The sequence below is a fragment of the Orycteropus afer genome, unplaced genomic scaffold (assembly GCF_000298275.1).
Source record: "Orycteropus afer afer isolate SDZICR_OR568_19922 unplaced genomic scaffold, OryAfe1.0 scaffold00052, whole genome shotgun sequence".
Lineage (NCBI taxonomy): Eukaryota > Metazoa > Chordata > Mammalia > Tubulidentata > Orycteropodidae > Orycteropus > Orycteropus afer.
This window is the reverse complement of record NW_006921639.1, coordinates 5,737,742-5,763,083: the sequence shown is the minus strand read 5'-3', so window position 1 is coordinate 5,763,083 and position 25,342 is coordinate 5,737,742. Positions and strand designations below refer to the sequence as shown.

General features: G+C 37.1%; 1 protein-coding gene across 1 annotated transcript in view; it reads right to left on the bottom strand.

The window, feature by feature from the left end:
* Nucleotides 1-25,342, bottom strand: part of ZFAND4 (zinc finger AN1-type containing 4) — a 140,113-nt gene that overhangs the window by 60,654 nt on the left and 54,117 nt on the right. The window contains 4 exon segments of the mRNA XM_007938627.1: nucleotides 546-695; nucleotides 7,942-8,180; nucleotides 12,609-12,676; nucleotides 13,581-13,656. Coding sequence (XP_007936818.1) covers nucleotides 546-695; nucleotides 7,942-8,180; nucleotides 12,609-12,676; nucleotides 13,581-13,656 — 533 coding nt within the window.

Genomic DNA, 25,342 nt, shown 5'->3' with positions numbered 1-25,342 from the left:
GGATTGCCCAACCTTCCTTCCGAGGAGTGGCTGGTGGGTTTGAACCGCCAGCCTTCTGGTTAGCAGTCAAGTGCTTTAGCCACTATGCTATAAATTTATTATATAATATAAATTTATTATATTGGTTTGATCACTTTGGAAAACTAAAAATATCTACTAAAGCTGAACACATGCACACTCCTTATCAACACAAGAATAGGGAATAGGGGATAACCATAATAAATAAAAATTAATAAGGTATTTTAAAAGGTAATTATTATAAGATTAAGACTAGGCTATGTCTTTTACCTTTCTTATCTCTAGTGTCATGAAAATTTTTAAAACATTTATTTCAAATTAAATTTCATCACCTTAGATGTGACACTGGCCTAAATAAAATCAATTGATCACTTTTACTATCTCAATAAATAACCAAGGCCAGAAACTTGAAATAAATATTTATATATTTTTTCCTTTTTTTTTTTTTTTTTTACAATTACTGACAGACCTCATTGTTGTGAGCCCTTCAGGGGTATGGTAAACCACAGAAAGTTCAACAGCTTCACCTTTTTGCTGAGATACATATTCTCCATCTTAGCCTTCAGCAGCTTCATCTTATTCATAGTTATTGAATTTTCAATTATCTGTTGCCCAGAAGGAGAAGGCTCAATTTCTTCATCCTCATCTGTATACAAATTATACACAGAACCACCACTGCAAAGAAAACAATAATTAATAGCGAAATATGCTTGATGCCTGCTTAATGATTAAAAATATTATATGTGCAACAGAAACTATAAATGCTCCTAGTGATAAAACCAGAAATCCACCTTGTCAATATGCAAGGAAAATGCATTTCAAAAATATATTTCAGGAGAAAAAATTAATTGGAGATAAACAACATGACCTAGCATTACTAAAAATCTAGTACAGCCAAGCTTCTATAAATTCAGTGTACTGTACATTAAAATCTTTTGGCACTCACTGTATCATTCTCACAGATCAAAATATATTTCCACAAGAATGACTTGATTTCATTTTACTAGTCAAAACTGATAATTATACAACCCCGACAACTGGCTGATCAATTTCCATTAACCAGACATTGGCACAGAAGAGAAGCCCAGATTTTTAGTCATCCTGTAAGGATCTTCACTATAAAAAGAACACATATGCAGGGCTGTCAGAACACTTTCTGTTCTTTTAGAACAAAAAGAAACAAAACAAACAAAAGAATAGAAATAACAGGGTTTCTCCTAAGAGAATATGGAAATGTAAATGCTTGGAATAGCATAGATATTAACAAGGAAAAGTATCAAGTCATGTCTGACACAAAATTCCTAATATGCTGGTTAAATATTTTGATCAGTCATAATGACATTTACTTATACTTTAACTAATATTGGGACCCTTTCCTCTTTCACTGCGTAATACTATGATCTTTATTACACTATCCTCATATTTGTACTTGCATGTCTGGCTTTTCCTCTAACTCGTATGTAAGCAAGTTGAAAGTAGATATTAGGCTTTATTCAGCACCTAGGACAGTGCTGAGCACATATCTAATAAATGTTTGATGGACTGAAAACAAATACTGGCATTTCATTCAGCTTTTTCAATAACAAGAAAATTACAATGGTTTAAGTGTTTAGAAAAACCACAGTTCAACATATTTGATGAAAGACTAAAATTTTAAATAGAGCAGAAGAGGAATGACTATTAATACCATGCTTGATTTTACAAAAACTAAAGGATGCATCTATGCTAAAAAGTATGAGAGTTAAAATATCCTGTTCTACATGGAGACTTGTCAGAGTTCTAATTTGTTTCCTTCATCCTGCCATTTCATATGCATGTAAGAAAAAGAGATTGTATCCTACTGTGGGTTTGCACTTATTAAATTATGAAATTGTTATTTTGGGAGATGATATTTATGTTAAGATTAAAAAGTATATAAAAACCTAAAAAGGATATCCTATTCTATATGGCTGTAACAAATGGAAACAATTTAGAAGGATAGTCTTAATAAGGCATATTCTATAACACCTCTGAAACACACACTACAACCAAGGGCAAACAAAGTATAAAGTGGATAGCCCCATTCCTAAGCTTCATATGATGAAACTGATGATCTTTGGAAATTATGGGTTAATGACATGCACAGTAGGCAGGCATAGGGATCAGAAGGGAGAAAGTTGGGAACTGATCTTCACAACAAATTTTGTTTGCAGTGCTTAACTTGTGACTTTCACTGCTACCTAGTGCAGATGCCTACTACAGGATGATGACTGACACAACAAACACAACACTAGAGTAATAACATAGCTCTGGTGGCATAGTGCCTACAGCATCTGACTGCTAACCAGAAGGCTGGTGGTTCAAACCCACCAGCCATTCCTCGGAAGGAAGGTTAGGCAATCTACTTCTGTAGTGATACTGCCGTGGAAACCCAAGGAGGGGTCGCTTTGAGCTGTCTCCGACTCGACAGCAACAACTTTGGTTTTTTGGCTTGATTATTTACTGGCTGCCTACTCTACTAAGCACTTTCTACGCACTATTTCCAAAGCTCACATAAACTATATAAGGAAGTCATTATATTTCATATTATGAAGAAACTGCCGTTGAGAGAGGTTGTTATTTTGGCAAAGACCAAAGAGCTAGTAGATGATCAACCTAAATTCAACTTCCTTATCTGTCTGGTTCCAAAGCCTATTCTTTCTGTTGCTTCCACAGAGACCAAACAATAAACATTACTGCATGATGCTTATGTACCCAAATGAGTACTAGAACTTACAGCATGCAAAGATTTGTGTCTCAAAATCAACCATACCTGTAAAGGAGGGTTGGATGAAGATTTTCACCAGTTTACTTACCATGTAGAGTTGGAAGGAATGACTGAAGTATACTCTATTATTGGTTACCCTGTAGTATTTTAACTTGAAGTACCCATATTGAATACTGAAAGAGGTTCCTGACCTAACCATCCTCTTATAAAAACCCAGTCCTTTATTGTCCTCCATTGGATTATGTATATAAATAAAAAAGTAAAGTCATGATATTTCATTGAATGCATTATAGAATATGAAACATATTAATTCATATACTTTTTTCCAAAAAAAAACAAACATATTATTATATTTCCCTCAGAAACCCTAAATTCTTGCAATCAGTTAGAAGCCAGTCATTCTTTTCTAAATAAAAAAAAAAAAATACAATAACTAGACCAGAATAACAGAGTAATTTATAAACTTAATCTAAAATATCTTTTAATTTTCTTGAATGTTAAATATGTTTTCTAAATTTTTAATTTAACTATGATCAAAGAGATGGACAAATATTTATATCAACCGAAATATTGATTATATCATACCCAAGTCAAGTACTCATGTGACTTTTAAACAAGTTATTACTTAAGTCAGTCTTGACATGTCTCCTATATTTCTACTTAGAAAAAAGAGTAAGGTGGTTTCATTCATTAAAATGTTTGAGACTAAAAATGACTGATGATGAATTTTGCATCAGAATGAATCAAATAAACACCCAATTCACCCTGTTCCTTTTAGAGCAGAAGGCAGCAAACAATGTCCATGGGTCAAATCTCGTCCACTATCTGTTTTTGTGTGGCTCACAAGTTAAGAATGGTGTTCACACTTTTAAATAGTTGGGGGAAAAAAATCAAAAGAATATATAAGTCACAACACAAGAAAATTTACATGAAATTCAAATTTAGTGTCCGTAAGTTTTCTTGGGATGCAGCCATGTTCACTTGATTATGCACTATGTATGCTTTCATGTTACAATGGTAAAGTTGAGTAATTAGGACAGAGATTGTATGTACTGCTCTTTGCTTTGCACTGTGACTCAGCATACCACAAATCACAGTGGCACACTCATTAACTCAATAGCATTTTGAGTATCAGTTTTTAAAATTACCAGTTCATACCCAACAGGTCAAAATATGAAATGAAAAGTAGAGTTCAAATATTGCACTTTAAAAGCACAGTAGATACTTGATTATTTTGTTATCAAACTAGATTGCAAAGCATTGTTTATTATGTAATGACACGATAGCTATTCTAAGAGTATAACATGTATCAACATTGCTAGACTGAGTCCTCATCATAATATTCCCAACTCACAGAAAAGCCAACAGTCAGAAAATGAGAAAACTGAAAATGGAGTATCTCATCACAACAGAATTTTCTCAGAAAAATGAAAATGAGGCTGCAACCAGTTTCTAAGTGGCTCATTAGTTAATCAAGCAAGGAAAGCTGTTTGCAAAAAGTGATCTAAGTAACTGTGTTTTATTGCAGCAGCTTGAAGAAAAGTGTTCAGAGGGTGGAAAAAAAAATTGTAGTTTAAGACTACTACTAGCCTTTTTTTAGCAAGAACAACTGCTCCAAGATTTGACGACTTGGAAGCAACACCAATAGACAATTAAATAAGAAGGCAAATGATTTTGAGCTGTTTTCTTGGCTCATGTGTCAACACTTGTTACCAATATTGCTCAGTTGTTATTGTTCATTCAGGGTGTCAATGTGAATGTTTGTTTGTTTGTATTGTATAGTGATTTGGGTCAAAGTTTACAGAGCAAACTGACTTTCCACACAGCAGTTCACACCCACTGTCTCATGACATTGACTACAATTTACCACAATGCAACAGCTCCCCTCCCACTTCTTCCCCATAGTTACCTCTTCCCTGTGTCCTTCCCTCCATGCACTCCTGCCCCCTGAGCTTTGTCCTTGTGCATACACAGCCCTTCTATTCTCCCATGATTGTTCTCTCCAAGGAGTGTATCTACCTTGTGTAAATGTTCAGTTCATATGCCTGTCTTTTGTTTGGCTGTAAGCCATAGGTGTGGGTTCAATTCCAGACCTGAGGGGCAGCTAGAGTTCCACATTGTTCTCCCTCTCTATCCAGGATCTCCTACATAGATCCCCCTCCAAGTGGTTGACAGTGGTATCTAGGCACCATCTAGTTCTGGTCTTATAGTTGTATAGGCTGAGGATCACATGGTACGCCAGTTGCTAGGACTAATTGTTTCCATGAATTTTGGTTTTCTTCATTCTTCTTTGCTCTGGACAAGGAGAGACTGATTGGTGTATCTAGATGGCTGCTTGCAAGCTTTTAAGATCCCAGTTGCTACTCGCCAAAATAGGAGGTAGAACAATGTTTTGTGTAGTATGTTATACCAATTGAGCTTGATGTCCCCTGTGACTATGGTCCCAAGTCCACCGGTTCAACTACTCGGTCCCTCTGGGTAGTTGGCTGCGACCAAGAAGTGACTACAACCTTGTCTCGTGTCAGCTCTAATATACACCTGGGAATTCTTACAGAACATACAAATACACTTACAGGATCACTGTCTGCCAACTCTATACATGGTCTTGGGTACATTGCCCCTTGCATAGACATACCTACTAGTTCAGCCTGTCCACCCATCTATCCACCCATATACCCATGTTTGCCTTCACTGACAATGCAGTACCATATGTGCAAAAGGGTTCATCTTTGTTGTCTGCACCTCCTATGCACCTCTCTATGTCTTCCTCTTCCTCAGTGTCACCATGTTGATCACTCACATTTGGTACATTGCCCTTCTCTTCACCCAAATCAATACTTGTCTCTACCTATCTAACAGTGTCCCCCCCGCCCCACACATACACCCCTGGTAACCAACAAAAAAAATTCCCTTCCATATATAAACCTTTCCTTGACTTTTTACAATAACAGAATAATACAATATTTGCCCTTCTGTGATTAACTTATTTCACTTAGCATAATGTCCTCCAAGTTCATCCATGTTATGTGGTGTTTTTCAGATTCTACATTATTCTTTAGGGTTGCATAGTATTCCATTCTGTGTATGTACCATAGTTTGCTTATCCATTCCTCAGTTGAGGAATGGTTATTTCCATCTTTTGGCTATTGTAAATAGTGCTGCAATGAACATGGGTGCACATATGTCCATTCTTGTCCTGGCTCTCACTACTTTAGGATATATACCTAGTAATGGATTGGCTGGATCAAATGGTATTCCTAATTCCAACTTTTTAAGGAATCGCCATACTGCTTTCCACAGTGGTTGTATCATTTTATAGTCCCACCAGCAGTGTATGAGAGTCCCAATCTCTCCGCGTCCTCACCAGTATTTGTTATTTTCTGTCTTGTTGAACTTTGCTACTAGTGCTGGAGCAAGATGGTATCTTATTGTTGTTTTGATTTGCATTTCTTGGTCAATCAACTTCTGTAGTGATACCGCCTCAGAAACCCAAGGAGGGGTCGCTACCAGTCGGGGCCGACTCAATGGCACATAACAACAACAACAAACAATGTCAATATGAAGTTTTAAGTGACTAAAGAATTAAGCTTTACGAATAGTCTGTGTGGAATACCTATAGTGAAAATATTTTCAAGCAAATTGTTAAAACACTAATTCAGCACTACTTGAAGTAAATTCTGCTAAAATTTATGAATTGACAAAGATAATAAAAATATAAGATGTATTATTCATCAGAAGGTATTGCACAATAAATATCCGAATCCATCAGTATTACTGAATTAATAGTGTCAATGATGAACTTCATTTGCTCTCATGAACTTAACCATGATAAGTTTGATGGCTTGGGGATAAAAAAGTTTTACTATGAGTTTTTTAATTGAGAGCCAAGACTGATTTTTTTTTTTTTTTTTCCGAGCAAAGTACTATCACCCTCAACTACTATTCTCAAACACTGAATGCCTTTGGAAATTAATTTTTACTGTGGACTTGATAATGTTGCTTAATGAATTCAACCTACAATAACAAAACAAAATAATCTCTGTATATGAAATTTACACTGCAGAAAGTCATTCCAATGACAACTGGCCAAAAGACTGCCAAAAGTCAGGGCTTTCAGTTATACAACCACAAGGAAATGAATTACGCCAATTGTGTGAATGACTTTGAAGGTAGATTCTACCCCAATCAAACTTCCAGATAAGAATACAGCCTGGCCAATACTTTGATTGCAGCCTTGTGACATAAGGAATAAAGGATTCAGCTAAGCCATGCCCAGACTTCTGACCCGCAGAGACTTCTTCAGACTATAAGCTATTTTTTCTATGAATAGTTTTACCACTGGATTTCTATTCTGTGGGATTAAATTGAGTTACCTTTCTTTCCTTACTTTGCTTGGCAAAGATCTATTCTTCTTTCAAAGCTACTTCCTCTCAGAGGTTGCCCTGAACTCTCAGCCCTCAGGCAAAATGAAGGCCCTCTCATCTGTTTTCACACAGATCTTTATATCTTTTTATAGAAATCACCAACACAATCATGGCCACTATTTATAGGAGATTGTATGCTCCGTGAAGGTAGGAACAATCATTTTTATAATCATAGTGCCTAGCTTGGTGACTTGCTACAATAGTTCAGTAAATGTTTAGTGACTGATAGTGAAAAAAGACAGAAAAGGTTATAATAAATCAGAGTATACAGAATATTAGAGATTATCTAGTCTAACTGCCTACTAAAATATCTTTAGGTTTTTTTTTTTCCCCTTCTGATTTTAGAATAATAAAACCCCCCAATCCCCATTTTATAGATTATAAAAAAAGATAAGAGAAGTAAAGAGCCTTGTCCATTTTTAAGCAGCAAAGTTGAACTTTGAAAAGCAATCCCAACTTTAGGTTCAATCTTTTCTACTAAGTCAAGGGTGTATAGTAACACATTAGTACAACAAAACTTTATAACCTAGTAGGCATCTTAGAGTTTCATAAAGTATCAGAAACCAACCCTTTTTATAGTTTATATACTCCATAAGCAAATTTCAGTTATAGAAATTACTCTCTAAGCATCAATAATATGAAGGACAACGTCAGAATTCCATAGCCGGGGCGAGGCAAAGCATGAAATTTAGTCTTGTGAATAGAGTAAGACTATTTTAACAGATGGTAAATACAAAGATTAATAGAGTATATCATATGATTTTTTTTTTTTCTAAGTAAGACATGTAAATGAAAACCTATTTACCTTAAAGATTCAGATAATGGTGTTAAAGTGCCATCTCCTCTATCTACTACACGAAAGAAATTCAATTGATCTCCTTCTCTGTATACCAAAAATGTGACTTGTTTGTTGCAGCAGGTCTTCTCCCAGACCTCATCTCGACTGGAATCCATGTAATCAGCCATCTCCCTAAGTGGATCTTCCATAGGAACTACAAATGATAAAACTAATAAACAATCTTTTAATTTATATCATTTTATGCATCTTGGTACAGTGATAGCATATGAGGTGTTAAATCTGAACAAAAATCCTGTGCATATATATATATATATATATATATATATATATATGATATTCTTAAAATAAATTTATTAACTTTTAATAGCCAATACAGCATTCCCTATATTAATATGAAGGAATTATTATGCATTATTATGTTGTCATATCCAAAGACAGAGTTTACCAAATATATAAGTATTTGCCTGTATCATTGCAGTCAGTATACCTGCTGATTCTATGATGTTATTATCTATAGATAAATATTACAATCTATGATTATTTTCACTGTACACCTTCTGCTTCCTGTATTTTCAATTATTGGTTGGTCCTAACAATCAGTAATTAAAAAGCAACATGAAAGTTCCCACATGCATTAAATTAAAAAAATAAATATACACAGACAACTAAGAAGTATATATATATATGAAATTAGAAGCAAATAAACCCTTCTTTTTCTTTTTGGTTTTATCAAAAGGCTGATTATTCTTGGAGCTTTTAGGTAATCAAAAAGTACACAATAACTCAGAACATAAATGGGTCACTAGTGTACTAGTGTAAAACTGCAACATACTAAATGGTTGGCAAGTCTTTTCCTGAAAGCATCCTCCCACGGCCCCAAATGTTGTTACACAGCAAGGTGCCAATCAAAGCACATGAAGGCACACAGGATAACTAGAGTCACTCCAAAGCCCCATGTAAGCTCAAGTGGCACAGGGTAGTGCTCAGGATTCAAATCATACAAGAGCCATCAACTTCCACACACTCTAGGCCATAGCAACTACGATTCTCTTCCTGTGACAGGAATGGACCTCAGAGATATATGCTTCCTAGAATACATGTTCTAGCAGCCCCTGACCCCTTAACTCAGGAGACTAAGTAATGGTTCCAGAAAAAAGAAAGAAAAGTTCATTTTCAAAGACATTCTCATGTCATGCTGCAGAAACATTTCTTCTGTCTTAAAAGTAGCAACAATTTCCCAAACTGCATGACTTTCATTCAAGGAGTTTATTTATTAAAAGAATCACACTGCTGTACTATCCTAAAAAAAAAAGGAAAAAAATTAACAGGAAATGATTGAACCGAGTTTAATAGGAAAATATTAAGCTCTGGAAGTAATAAGGTAAAAACATTAAAGATGTTCTCATATACTAGTGTAGTAAACTTTAAAAGATTTTTAAAAAATAATTTTAAAAACTTTGAAATATGACAATTTTTATAAAAATAATTATTTGAATGTTTTGGTTGACTCAAAAAAAAAAAAAAAAAAAACCAAACTCACTGCCATACAGTCGGTTCCAACTCATAGCGATCCCTCCTTGGGTTTCCAAGGCAGTATCTCAACAAAAGTAGATCGTCCAATCTTCCTTGATTGACCCAGGCACAAAAAAATTCTTGCCATTTTTAAGTTAATGCTACATTTTTCACATTAATGAGAAAGAAATAAGAACTATCATATCAATTTATCAGCTGTTGCTACTGCCAAAAGAAGGGACTTTACTAAAGCACCATGACCAAACCAAACCAAACTCACTGCTGTCGAGTCAGATCTGACTCACAGCAACCCCTCCTTGGGTTTCCGAGACAATATCTCTACGGAAGTAAATTGCCCATCCTTCCTTCCAAGGAGTGGTTGGTAGGTTTGAACCACCAGCCTTTCCTTAAACCAATATAGTGAGACTCATTTGGGGAGCTTCAGGGTTGAATATGTACATATATATATACAACTTTTCATATAAGAAGAATTATTTAGAGTCTATCAGATATAAAATACTATATACAAAGTTTAGGATAAAATTTTGTTTTAGAAAGGAAAGTATTCTTATGCTATTTTGACAGTGATTATTTAAAAAACAATTTTAAAAGCTAAATATGAATTATCAAAACACCATAAAAGCATTTTCTAAACCATAATTTTCAAATAATACTAAATAACTAAAAATATAGTTTCTTAACTACAATATGGAGAAGTCAGATCTGAGTGCAATTTTTCTTTTTTGCCAAGTTTTTAGTGCAGTAAGGTGTAAAAAGCAAGCTTTCAGTTTTTTTAAAAATTGATTCAATAAAGGCATATGCATTAAATATTAATTTAAAATATTAAAAGAAGATTCATCTATAAAGATAAGTCCTAGCTGATTTTTCAATTCATAAAACAGGCCTAGAAAGTTAAAGGATTTTCATTTTGTAAAAAACAGTAAAAATAGTATCCACTAGAGAGAAATGAAAATGTGTCCATATAAAAAGTGGTACATGAATGTTCATAACAGCATTGTTCATAATAACCAAAAAGTGGAAACAATCTATTAGCTGATGAATGGATAAACAGTGATACATTCATACCACAGAATAGGATTCAGTGACAAAAAAAGAATAACCCACTGACACATGCTACAACATGGATGAAACTTGAAAACATGAGGCTGAGTGAAATGAGCCAGTCACAAAAGACCATACAGTGTATTTATATGAAATGATCACATGAAGCAAATTCAAAGACACAGAACTCAGATCTGTGGTTGCCTCAGGACAGAAGGGACTTAAAGGAGAATGAAGAGTGATTGCTAATGGATAGAGGTTTCTTTCTGGAGTGACAAAAATGTTCTGAAACTAGATTATAGTGTTGGCTGCACAGCTCTGCAAGTATATTAAAAGCCATCCAGATGCACACTTCAAACAGATGAACCTAATGGCATGTGAACTATATTGTACTAAGGCTGTTAGAAAACTCCAGCATGCTTGCCAAATATATATATAATTTAGAATCTGTAGTAGTTATGTGTCTGCTCATAAATACAAAAAATCATTTTAGTCCTCGTCAGAAAATTACATATTCTAATTAATTCTACTGGTTTAAAGACAGTACTACTCACAAATAACCAACTTGAAGAATGTAATACAATGGAATTCACACTTCATTAAATACTTAATAATTCAATCTAAATTTATGATTCTGTAAATACTTAGGGTTCTTGTACTTCAGTCAGAGTCATACTATAAACATTACCTTATGTCATATAGGAGAATTTCATAAATCCAATTAACAAAAAATCCTTCATATCAGGAGTGCTAGAGCAGCTGGTGGGTTTGAACCACCACCTCCTGGTTACCAGTCAAATGCCTTAGGCATTGCACCACCAGAGCTCCTTTTAGGTTATCAGCTCTAGCATTACCTTTGTTTTTTCAAACCTGTGCAAAACAGTTCAACAACCTAGTCATTAAACATCTCACAAAATTCTGTTGCGTTAGCTAGGAAAAAGATGGTAATAACCCTATTTTCTAATCAAAATTATGAAGCACAGAGACATAATTTAACTTGGATAATTAATCTAGCAATGGAATCAATACTTAAGTGTAAGTTTCCCGGTTAGTGAAAGATCCAACAAATCTGAAGGCCTTCCCTAAAATGAGATCCACAGGGCAGGAATCTAAGCAGTCTAAGTACTTCTATGTTTGGCTTGTATTCTGTAACATATCTGAATCATGAAACAATGTGAATGCTCTGGGCTCATCACATGGTTAGAGTCTTCAATCAAGTGTCTGCTCAAATGTCATCTCTGAGAGTCCTTCCATAGTCATCTTCCTGTTGTTTTTGTTATGTGCCATCGAGTTGGCCCTGACTCATAGCAACCCCTCCTTGGGTTTCCGAGGCGGTATCACTACGGAAGTAGATTGCCCAACCTTCCTTCCAAAGAGCAGCTGGTGGGTTTGAACCGCCAACCTTCTGGTTAGCAGTCAAATGCCTTAGGCACTACGCTACCAGAGCTCTTAGTCATCTTACTACTACCCTACTTTCACAAACAATATACCCTATTCCTCCCCATAGCATTTAAGACTACCTGAAATTATATCAATTCTTTACATGTTTATTATAGTCAGCATCATGCAAGCAGACACTGTCTCCCTTGTTCACTGCACTTGAAACATTCCACTGAGAAATCTAGTATGTTCAATGTGTATTTGTTGAATGGATGAATGAATTCCCAGAGACCACTGACAAACTGAGAAAGGATACAACAGGGCCATGATAATACCCATGAAACCCAGTTGTATCACAAACCAGATCAACATGCATCTTTGGAATTTTCTGTAGCAATCATTATGCCAGAACCTGAAGATATAGTGGACTAAAAAAGCAGTAAGACTGGCATAAACCTAAACACAATGATTCCATAATATTAATATTATGTCATCCCATTTTGCACCCTACTAGTGAGACTTATTTTTAAATCCTCCTGGATTGAATCATGAATCATGAGATTTTATTAAAGACCTGTCTAATACCTGAGGCTATAAAAATTCTTTATTTGCTTAAAGATTATCTTTGTAAAACTGCTACATATATATGAGTTTAATATATGCCTACCTCTTCTAGTATTTATAGGTCCACCACGCATAGCCAATACCAGCTTCAAGGTACAACCTTCTGAAATGCTGTGGATAGTTAACACAAAAATAAACCATGAACGTCAAAATACATTCACTGTCAAATCACATGATAATGTGCTGGTTTATGAGGCGTAATGCCTACCCTCTAAAATATAAAAAGATAAAGCAATATGAGTAAATGTAATTTACCTTATTTACCTGTCTAAATAACGAAAAAGTTCTTAATAGCCTTTAATTTGACATAAAATTCCAGACCAAAAGCACCGGAAAGGACCTCCATGATCATTTTCCACGTAAGAAGAAAAGAAGGCCAGAGCAGAGAAGAGTCTTGTTGAGGACTCAAGGTGTCAGAAAAAGGCAAAGCCAAATCTATGAAGGTTTTTGACACCTAGGGCTCTTCCATTTATTTCACATCACCTCTCACTCTTTTGTTCTTTCCTTAAACAAAGAATTATGCATTAAGTGAAAGAAGGGAGAAGACAAGAGGGCAGATACTGATATTTGCAATCACTGGCACACAAGTGTTACATACTAACAAAAGGAGTGCTTAAGAAAAACAAAAGACTTAGGATACAACAGGGCCAAGCAATTCTCTCTTATCCAAGATTCTTTGTGAAAATGGAAAGAAAAGGAAGTAGCCAAGTGGAAATAGATCAATATTCAAAGAAGATAAAGCAAGAAGACAAGAACAGCAAGATCTAAAAAGGCAAGGATAAACAGCTTGGCAAGATGAAATTAGAAGGAAAAACAAAGTACAACAAGATAAGGATCAGACCCTCTGGGGTTGCCAATGAACAAATCCTCCCAGGATTTATATTGAACCCAATGGATCCAAGAACTATTCAGGAGGAGGAAAGACATGATCTAAGGATTCAGAAGAAAAACACAGTTTGCAGTTGTTTTATAATATTGAAAGTCTATAAAACAGCTAATACATAATTACACTCACTTGTAATCATTCAAGCAATAATCATCTTCAAGCTCCATGTTATTCCAAATTAAGTGCTGCTGACAGATGGGAATACCTTAGGAAGGTATAAAAAATAAGCGTTAAATGCAATAAAATCTCCAAAAGAATGTGATATAAAGCTACTTTATTACATAACTAAGAGTACTAATAAACACACTTCTAAATTGGATGTTAAGTGCCTAAGTTTTAAAAATATAGGAGGACTGCACAGCTGAGGCAACTGAGGTTTAGAGTAATAAATATGTTTCAGAAACTCTGTAGCTCTGAAACAAAGTGTAAGATTAGCGACCACTTTAACAAGAAGGTGTCATGATTCAGCCCTGAGAAGTTTCCCACTCAGGGCTTACGACTGGGACAACTCTAAATGCTACACAGCACAGTTTTTGCTGAGTTATACTAGGCACTAAGGTAAATCATGAATAATACACAGAACAGTTTCCTTCTTTACATTACTATGATGTTAAATATTAAGGCATATTCCACATTCTAGAATATTTAAGCTTTTATTTTTTGACAAAGTGCACATATGAATGACAAAAAAAAAAAATGTGGACTACATTAACAAGGCAGTGAACATTATTTACCCAATTATGCATTTAATGGACAAGAGCACTGATGGTGTAGTAGGTAAGACATTTGGCTGCTAACCAGAAGATGGGCAGTTCAAACCTATCAGCTGCTCCATGGGAGGAAGATAAGGCAATGTACTTCTGTAAAGGTTTACAGCCTTGGAAATCCAGTGGGTATCATTATGAGTCAGAATTCCCTAGATGACAGTAGGTTTTTTAGTGGGATATTGAGGAAAATGTTTTACAAATATCTTGCACACTGCCTTCTCGAATTACTTTTGCTTCTAACTTATAAAATAAGTCTTAAATAACAGTATGTGCTATATGTGCTACTTTTTATTATTATAAGCTAGGCACTATTCTAAATGCTTAACCTATATTATCATATCTGGTGGTGTAGTGCCTAAGACATTTGACTGCTAACCAGAAGGCTGGCAGTTCAAACTCACCAGCCACTCCTTGGAAGGAAGGTTGGGCAATCAAATTCCATAGTGATACTGCCTCGGAAACCAAAGTAGGGCTCGCTATGAGTTGGATCCCACTCAATGGCAACGGGTTTTTATATTATCATAATTTACTCTGACAACCTTAAGAAGTGGGTATCAATATCATCCCTATTTTACAGGTGTTAAGAGATTAAGAGAGATTAAGTAACACAGAGAAATATGTGGTGGCTCAGAGATAACAAACTCCAGCAGGCTGATGGTAGAGACTTTGCTGTTTATGCTAATGAGTTTCTACAAAATCAGCCTTCATAAAGCAGAAGTAGCTGGGTGATATATTTTCAGTAGTGTTGGCTGTTAGTCGCCTTGAATGTCTACTAAATAATCTCCAAATGTTCTAAATAATAATCATGAATAAAGCCTACAGAGGTGTGAGTAGATTTACATATCTCTCCCAAATGGAACTGTCCATTTCCTTTGCCTCCAACTAAGAGAATACCAGCAAGGAAAGAATTTAAAGTTGGAAATTATTTCACTTTAGAAGTATTGTCATTTGAAATGTATCAAAATCATCTTTTCAATGAAAATGAGATTTCTCCAGCATAACCTGATAAAGCAATTTGGACCAATGACACCTTGACATAGTCAAACATTATATAGTATTATTTTGTAACAGAAGCTTTGTTGTTGTTGTTGTTATGTGCCGTCGAGTTGGCCCGACTCATAGCGACCCCTCCTTGGGTTTCCGAGGCAGTATCACTACGGAAGTAGGATTGCCCAACCTTCCTTCCGAGGAGTGGCTGGTGGGTTTGAACCGCCAGCCTTCTGGCCAGCAGTCAAATGCCTTAGGCACTATGCTACCAGAGCTGTTTATACACAAATATATAATCATTTTTAAAAGACTTAACCATCATTTAATAGGCTAAAAAAAATAGAAGGTTGGCAAGGCAAAACAAGTAGGGGTAAACCATCTAAGACTGAGCTATGGTCCTGATGGCCACCTGAGTTGCTGGATGACTTTGAGAAAGCAAACTGGGATGACATAATATTAATTTTATGGAATCATTGTGTTTAGGTTTATGCCAGTCTTACTGGTTTTTTAGTCCACTGTATCTTCAGGTTCTGGAATAATGAATATTAAAACTCACTAGATTTCTTTTTAGGAGCTCTGGTAGCATAGTGACTGCAGTGTAGTAAATTACTTTGTGTGGCTTTTCTACCCGTAAGTCTTTGGAAACTCCAAGATGGGATTTGCTATGAGCAACTGAGGAGGAGCTCCTGATTGCTGAAGGTGTCCACCTGAAGTATTTCTGCTGGGAGTGGCACAAAACAATGTTCTGGGAGGTGCGCAATGATTCTCTGATGAAATTCTTAGCCCTGCTTGCACAGCCTGGGAGGCATTAGGGTGGCCATCAATGAAAGTTTTGTTCCTAAGAAGACTGTAACCCTGTGCAGAAACTGAGTTAACCCTGTACCCAAGGACCCAAAGTACCATAATGCCTCCATGTGATACAGAGTCAGGGCCTATGGGAATCAGGTACTACATGGAGTCCTGGCCCAAGTCTGTCTTACAGTGGGCCCATGTGGTGGTCTTTGCCTGAGCTACTGGATTTATCATTGGAATAGACCAACTTATAGATTGCAGAGCCCTCCAATTGGTTCCTTGACTTGTGTCTCTCAGGTGCTTATCATTCTGATGCTGTGATTGGCTAGTTTGACCATCCTGTTGGGTTCAAAAGGAGGCCTCCTAGAGGCAGAACTCTCTGACTGCTGGTGGAGGAAGACATGCTGCTGAAAGAGACACGGGCTCCTGAGACACGCGTTGCTGGGAAAGAGACGCAAGAGACACGAATTGCTGAGTGAGACACTGAGGGACCAGCACTGCTGGGAAAGAGACTGTGAGAGACTGTTGGCTGAGAGAAGGTGGGCTGGGAGAGAGACTGAGCATTCTTCCTGAACTTGAGTTGTAGCCTGGTGCTTCCCTAATAAACCCTGTAATCTGTGAGTTGTGTGTGGCCACTGCAGCGAATTATCGAACCCAGAAGAGATGTGGTGGGTGCTTTGGGAGAGACGGTTGGAGAAAGGGCTGGAGGGAGGCAGCATGTCTGGCTTTGCAGTAATAGGCCTTGGGTTACTGCTGGTAATCCTGTCTTCCTCTTGTGGGATTAGAGGAGGTCAGAACATGTGGCCTCCTTGCCCTTTTTGCAGTGACTAAGGCACTATTACTGCTAACCAGAAGGCTGGCCGTTCAAACCCACCAGCCACTCCTCGGAAGGAAGGTTGGGCAATCTACTTCTGTAGTGATACTGCCTCGGAAACCCAAGGAGGGGTCGCTATGAGTCGGGGCCGACTCGACGGCACATAACAACAATAACAACACAGATTTCTTTTGGGAGCTCTGGTGGCGTAGTGCCTAAGGCGCTTTATTGCTAACCAGAAGGTTGGCGGTTCAAACCCACCAGCCACTCCTTGGAAGGAAGACTAGACAATCTATTTCCATAAAGATACCGCCTCGGAAACCCAAGGAGGGGTTGCTATGAGTTGGAGACGACTCTATGGCACATAATAATAACAACAACAGATTTCTTTTACTACTAACATTTTTGAAATCTCAAATATAAGTGACGAACTAATTTGGCTTTAAGGTTGGAGTGCAAAATTAAATCTGGGAATCCAATTTAAGGGTGGCCCTTTGACTTTAAATATCACCTCTTATTTCTTGTGTAACTACATACAGATAAATTAATTTCTATAAAACAAACATGTCTCCTCCCCAATACAGATTACATGTACATAAATTTTCTATTTGGTGTTTTAAACTTTTTTGAAATAAAAATATTAGTTTCCTTTTATAAAATAATAGTCACTCATGAAAAAAAGACAACACAAATATATTAAAACTTTTTGTAATCATAACACCCAGTAGTATCTACTCTTAACATTTTTTGGTATATTTCCTTTAAAAGTTTTTTTTTTAATTAAATTGGGAATATACTTTACAGATGTTTAATAAACTGTTTTTCATGTAATATACAGCATACATTTGTTCATGTCAATTAAATAAAAATATGCACTTTATTAATATCTGGATAGTATTCCAATATGTTTCTGTCATAAATTTATTTACCCAATCCCCTACTAAGAGATACTTTCACTATTTAATTTTTCACTTTGCCAAAAGCTATGATTAAGGCAGAGACAAGATGGTGTCCTGCTAACCCACTACGCTCAATCACTCTACAACACAGACCCAGAAAAACTGAGTGAAACATATACAATGATAATCCTGGAATTCTGAGCTTCTAATGAAAAGATAAATTAATGAGATTGAGCACTAACTAGAAAGCAAGATGGAGCAAGGTCAGTGACTGGGGAGAGAAAAGACGATGGGATAGGCTGAAGAGCAGCCATTTTAAATACAGAGGTGGTCAAGGATGAAAAAAAAAACTTCATGGAATTTACACAGCAATAAGACAAGTGTAGACACACAGGGAGGAACTTAAGGTGAGCTGAAATCATGTGAGAGCTGGGAGAGGAAGGTACAGGGAAGTGGGTCAGTCTTGCAGTCGCACAGGCAGCTGCAGAGCAAGAAGAGACTCAGAGAAAGGGAATGAAACAATTAACCACTAGTTGCCTAAGGCACTTGACTGCTAACCAGAAGGCTGGCAGTTCAAACTCAACAGCCACTCCTTGGAAGGAAGGTTGGGCAATCTACTTCCATAGTGATACCACCTTGGAGACCCAAGGAGAGGTTACTATGAGTTGGGTCCAACTAGACAGCAGTGAGTTTGGTTTGATTTTGGTAAACCAAGCCAGATCCACTACTGTTGAGTCAATTCTGCTTCACAGTGACTTTTTTTGGGATGGAGTAGAATTGCCTTGCAGGGCTTTCAGGGTTGTGGATCATTGCAAAGGCAAACTCATCTTTTGTATGTAGGGTGGCCGGTAGGTTCAAGCCTCTGGTATTTTTGGTTGGCAGCCAAGTGCTTTACCTACTGTGCCACAGCCTTTTGGGCTGAGGATCTATGCAAGGGGAAAAGCCTATGTTGAAGTGGTTGAAGTAAGTAGGTGCAGACACACCTCTTGCTCAGCTGACTCCAACCAAGAGCTGGATAAATGGCTGTGGGCTGCACATGCCAAGATCAGACTCACACCAGATAATCATGACCGGTGAACAATACTCTTCACTCCAAAAAGTACAGCTTCACTGTGAATAGAGGCAAACTTTCTCCTGCTGCCACCAAGCTGGTGGCCAGGGAAGTCCAATCCAGATCCCACCACCACCTGCTAGTACCTAGCCACCTTTAGCAACCCACTCCAAACAGGGGCTGCAGCTCTCCCTTCCAGCACTTACATCACTGGCTGATCTTTTTCACACTGAGCACTGCAGCCTTCTCTCTTGAAGGATCCCACTTGTACCAGGCTCCTTTCACCTCTGTGGGCACATATCCTGATGGATCAGCAGTTTCTGCCACAACCTCCTGCTCCCAGGGCTGCTGGATGGCCATAACTGCAAAAGTTCTTCCTCAGTTTCCTCATTATTCTCTTATTTTTCTCCTTGCCTTTTTCTCAATTTTTCTTCCTTTTTATTTGTTCATTTCTCCCTCTTCCTCCTCCTCTTCTTTCATTTTCTACCAATCTTTCATCTCATCTATTCCTTTCTTCCCCTTTTATTAATTATTTTTCTTTTTCTCTGTTTTATCTTTATCTTCTATTTTTTATTTTATCATTTCCTCTTATTTCTTCTCTTTGTCTTCTCCTTGGTTTTTTTTTTTCTTTCTTTTTTGTTTTTATTCCCCATGACCATGCAATAAAAGGAGAATATTAACTTCCCCCTGGTCAGCCATATCCACTGCACCAACCACCTCATCCAATGGATGAGCACCACCACAAACTTATGAACCACGAGATCAACAGCAGACAGTGGAAAACACCTGCTCCTCCCAAATGCATCTCCTTTTCATGACAGAGATACACATCCATATTCCTATCAGTTCCTCCACCAACCTGGAGACAGTTGCGGAATGCCCCAATGCTGCCAAGCTAACAACCAAAGAAGTGTATCTGCCCCAAACATCTGGATATATCAAAACAAAGCAAAAAAAAAAAAAAAAAAGGTGAAACAAAACAACACAGAATCAACAAATAAAGACAACAACTTCAGAATGTCTTGGAGACAACAGACAATTTCAAAGAAGGCAAGACAATGGAAGTAAGTGACCAAACTAAAAAACTAGGAAATCTCCTCAAGGAAGAACAGGTATTACAATTACCTGATAATGGACTCAAAATTAATATACAGGACCATTCAAAGGACAAGAAAATCATAAACAGAATCAAGGAAAAGACAGACATTATCCTTGAAAGCTTCAGGAAAATCTTATAAAAGCAAAATGACAAAATAAACAGACAATTAAAAATACACTGAAAGGACAAAAGAGTAGAGTTGAGCTGGCCAAAGAAGGCTTTTCCCTGCTAGAAGACAAATCCCTTAACATCAGGTTTTATGAGGAAAAATCAGAAAAAAAGAATGGAGAAATGAAGACACCCTGAGAATTATATGGGATTATATAAAAAGAAATAACATAAGCTTGATTGGAATTCCAGAACAAGAGGAGGAAAAAAAAAAAAAAAAAAAACCACAGAGAAAATTGTTGAAGATATGGTGGTAGCAGAAAGCTTCCCTGATATCACAGAAGATAATAAGATATCCATCCAAGAAGCTCAACAAATCCCATACAGGACAGACTCCAAGAGAAAATCATAAAAACACATCGTAATCAAACTTTCTAAAACCAAAGACAAAGAATCTTGAAAGCAGCTTGGGAAAAATGAAATGTTACCTACAAACAAATAAAACTTAAGCTATGATTTCTCAGCAAAAACCATGCAGACAAAAAGGCAATGAGATGACATATACAAAACCTTGAAGAAGAAGAATTGCCAACCAAGAATTATATATCCAGCAAAACTGTTCCTCAAATATGATGGTGAAATTAAGATATTCCTAGAACAGAAATTAAGGGAATTGTAAAAAACAAACCAATCTTACAATAAATGCTAAGGGGAGGTCTTCCAACAGAAAACCAACAACTGAAGACAACAACTTAAAATTAATACACATGAAAACACTACTCAGAAACCAACCAAGAAAAAGAATTCTCAAAACTAAAATAAGTTAACAAAATGGAAAATAAAGAACAAGAGGTATTGATCTGTAAATGACACCAATAATAAAGCAAACAGAGGGCATAAACAGTATAATTACGAAACTTCCAAATAGAGAGGAAGACAAGACAATATCAATATAAAACAGATTGTTCCAAATTTAGACAGATAAGAATACTCCAGGGTAACCAAAAATAAAATCACAGGACTTAGTGAACAGTCCATTTCAGCTCATTATTACCTAAGATCTTTATGCATTCCATTTCATTTTTGACTTCCAATTCTCCTAGATTCATACTTCATACATTCCATGTTCTGATTATTAACAGATCTTTGCAGCTGTCTCTTTCCATTTGAGTCATGCTCCATCAGCAAATGAAGGCCCCAAAATTTTTACCCCCTCCATGTCATTACGGGTGACTCTACTTCAAGGAGAGAGTTCTTCCACACTTGTGTTTTGAATGTCTTCCAACCTGACGGGCTCATCTTCTGGCACTACATCAATGTTTCATAGTTATTTGTAAAGTTTTTCAGTAATACATAGTGTTTCACTGCTATTCATGAGGTTTTCAGTGCCTAATTTTTTTAAGAAGTGGATGGCCCCATCCTTCTTCCCAGTGTTAGTCTGGATGCTCCACTGAAAGATGTCCACTATAGGTGACCCTGCTGGTATTTGAAATATCAATGGCATAGCCTCCAGCTTCACGGCAACATGTAACCCACCACAATGACAAAATGACAGATGAAGTGGTGGGAAAACAGTATGGCATGTCCTTAAAGAGTTGGAAATAGAAATATCCTTTGATCCAGCAATCCCTCCCCTAGGAATATATCCTAAAGAGATGAAATCCTGTACCCAAATAAATATATGCACACCAATGTACACTACAGCTCTACTCATAATAGCAAAGATGTGGAAATAGCCTCGGTGTCCACCAACAGACAAATGGAAAACCAAAGTACAGTACATACTACACACAATGGAATACTATGCAACATTAAAGAATAATAAAGAATTCATGAATCACCTCATAATGTGGATGAACTTGGAGAACATTATGTTGAGTAAAATAAGTCTATCACAGAAGGAAAAATGTTTTATGAGTCCATTATTACAAAAATTCAAGTAAAAGTTTACACATAGAAGTCAACTTTCTTTGTTGGTTACCAGGAATGGGAGGGAAAGGAAGATAAAATTGCTACCTAGTTAGGGTAAGATACATTGGGCACTGGTAGCATAGTGCCTTAAAGCATTTGACTGCTTACCAGAAGGCTGGTGGTTCAACCCACCAGCTACTCCCCGAGAAGAAGGTTGGGCAATCTACTTTCGTAGAGATACCACATTGGAAATCCAAGGAGGAGTCGCTATGAGTCAGATCTGACTCAATGGCAGTGAGTTTAGGTTTTTGGGTGTAAGATACATATACTGATTTGTATGAAGGGAAAGGCAATATAACAAAGGACTATGACCATCATAATATCACTAAGGAAAGATAAGACATAGAAAGGTACATAAGAGGTACAGACAACAAAGGTAAATTATTACATACACAATATTGCATTATCAGTTATAACAAACTTTAACCTACAGGCAGCTACATAGGTATACAGGGAAGATGATCAGTTATGGTCAAGTAAATAAGAATATACCTATGACCATATATAGGTTTGGCACAACCAAGCACCCTGAGGGAGTGAGCTTGCATGCTTGGGATAATGGTAGCTGGGGACATCAAGCTCAACTGCCATAACATAGTACACAAAAATACTACAAACTAAATTCTATACTTTGGTGAGTAGTGCCTGTGGTGGTCCAGGCTTGTGAGTGGCCATCTAAGATGCAACTATTGGTCCTTCCTCATCCAGAGGAAAAAAGAGTAAAGAAAATCAAAGATGCATGGAAAAAATCAGTCCATGGAACTAACGGACCCATGGGAACCACAGCCTACATGACCCTGAGACGAGAACAACTAGATGGAGCCCAGCTACCAATGGCAACCACTTGGAGAGGGATAAAAACTGGAGATCCTGGTGGTAAGATAGTAGACTAGGCAGACAAGCTACAGAGACACACTTCAACAAAGAAAAGAGAAACAAATTGACACAGATACAGAAGACAATCCTGGAGCTCTGAGCTTTGAAAGGAAGGATACAGAAGTGGATAAACACCAACTAGTAGAAGAACCTGAATGAAAACAGTGAATAAGGAGACAAATGGAGTTGCAGACTGTCAGCTATCCTGAGGGCACAGACAGTTTAACTATTTCCAAGTGGTATTAGGACCTGAGAAGTAACGTAATAATCGGACCCACTCACCAAGGGTTGCATGGACAACTGCACTGGTGGCTGATGACTACAAAGAGTAACAGGGAAGAAGGAGACAAACTGAGCTGTGGACCTCTGGTTGTGCGGAGGATGCATCCATTTTGAATGTTTACAAGAGGTGGCCATTTTGGATATTTAAAGTGACAGCATTCTTCTTCAGATTCCAGGGACCTAAGAATAGGCTCTGCTTGCCAAGGACAGCATGGATATACTGTATCTGACAACTGGAAAGGAGATAGGTGATGAGGGCATAAGTGCTGCCAACTGGCGAACTGAGAAGCACAGTACCCTGCTTACTCAGATAACATTCAAAGAAAATGAAAATCTTGGGTGAATCCCTCCAACATACAATCACCAATTAAATATAAACAATGTCTCAGAGACAACACACTATCACAGTCCACACAAAGAAGCAAGATAAAGGAGTAGAAACCAGGGATCAGGATACAGACCCAGAACACATCCCTGAAGAAGCAGCAGCACTGGAACCTCCCTGATAAGGAATTCAAAAGATTTATATTTAGGTACCTTCAACGGATTGAGAGACAGATCAAGGAAAACACTTAACAACATTAAGGAAAACACAGACAAAACAACTTCAGAAGACAATACAAGAATAAAATAACAAAATAAATGAAAAATTAGAAATGATACAAAATCTACAGATAGGAATCTAGAAGATTAGTACTAAATTTTCAGGAATAGATAACACATTGAATGGGGAAAGGAGTAGAATCAAATCAATGGAAGACAGAATTAGTGAGACTGAAGACAAATACTTCTTTGGAAAAGGATCAAACAGAAAAAAAGATCAAAACAAAATGAAGAAAGCCCAAGGCTCATGTGGGATACCATCAAGAGGAATAACCCACATGTAATTGGAATTCCAGAACAGAAAGAACCAAATAAAACCACAAAGAAAACTGTTGAAGATTTGTCAGATGAGACATTCCCTGATATGATGAAAGACAAGAATATATCTAATCAAGAAGTCCAACAACCCCCAAACAGGAATGGACCCCAAAAGAAAATCGCCAAGACATATCATCATCAAACTCACCAAAACCAAAGAGAAAGAAAGAATTCTGAAAGCAGCATGGGAGAAAATGAAAAGTTATCTACAAATGGCAACCAATAAGACTAAGCTCTGATTTTTCAGGAGAAATCATGCAAGTGAGAAGGCAATGGGATGATAAATATAAAACCCTGAAAGAAAATAATTTCCAACAAGGATTATATACCCAGAAAAATTGTCCTTCAAATATGATGGCGAAATTAGGACATCACCAGATAAGCAATGTGATAGCTGGAGTTGTGTGTCAACTTGGCTGGACCACCAATCTGACTGGTTTAAGCAGTTGTGATGTGGGTTATTCCCATGATGAGATTGGATGTATATGTTTTGAGCAGCCAATTTGTTGAAAGGGAGTTTCCCTAAGGCTGTGGCCTGCTTCCAATATATTTATGGACATCCTGGGAAAAAGAGACACGCTTCTGTGGATTGGGATCCTGTTGCACTGCCTACAACTGTCCGTGAGTGAACAACCCACCATTCGGCCTAAGCTCTCGGATTTGTCTTGGAATCAACTGCCTGCCAACCTTGAGCTCGTCAGCCCCTGCAGCTGCGTGAGTTGGGAAAAGCCTCCAGCTTGATGTTTGATCCCAGAACTTGGAACTTGCCAGCTGCTATAAGTTTGTAAGTCACTGTCCTAAAATAAATTTCTCTTTCTCTCTCTCTATAAGCTTTACTGATTTTGCCTCTCTAGAGAACCCAGCCTAACACATTTGGTACCGAAAGTGGTTCTAGAGAGAAAAATCATAAGGATGGGTTTCCTAAATTGGTTCTCACCAATTCTGTTTTGGTTCTCCAATTTGATTAATCATAAAGGCACTGGTGACTCTGCCTCCATTAGTAAAAAGGGTCCTGCCAATCTGTGGTGTGAGGTGGCAACACTAATATGCAAAATAGCACCAACAATAGATCAAGTATTTTTGAGAAGTGAGGCTCACATATTTGATACTTTTCTGCAATTTTCTCAGCATGAAGAGTTTAAGGAAGCTGGTTGGTTGGTCCTAATTACACTAGACAAGGTGGTGAAAGAGCGAGATGAGTTCAGGACTGCTGAGTCACAGCTCAAGCGCCACATAAAAGACCTCAATGTTTCTAGTTGTGCTCAGAAATAAAGAAAGCCTTATTTCTTCCAGTAACAGAGCTGATATTGCCAAAAATCAAACC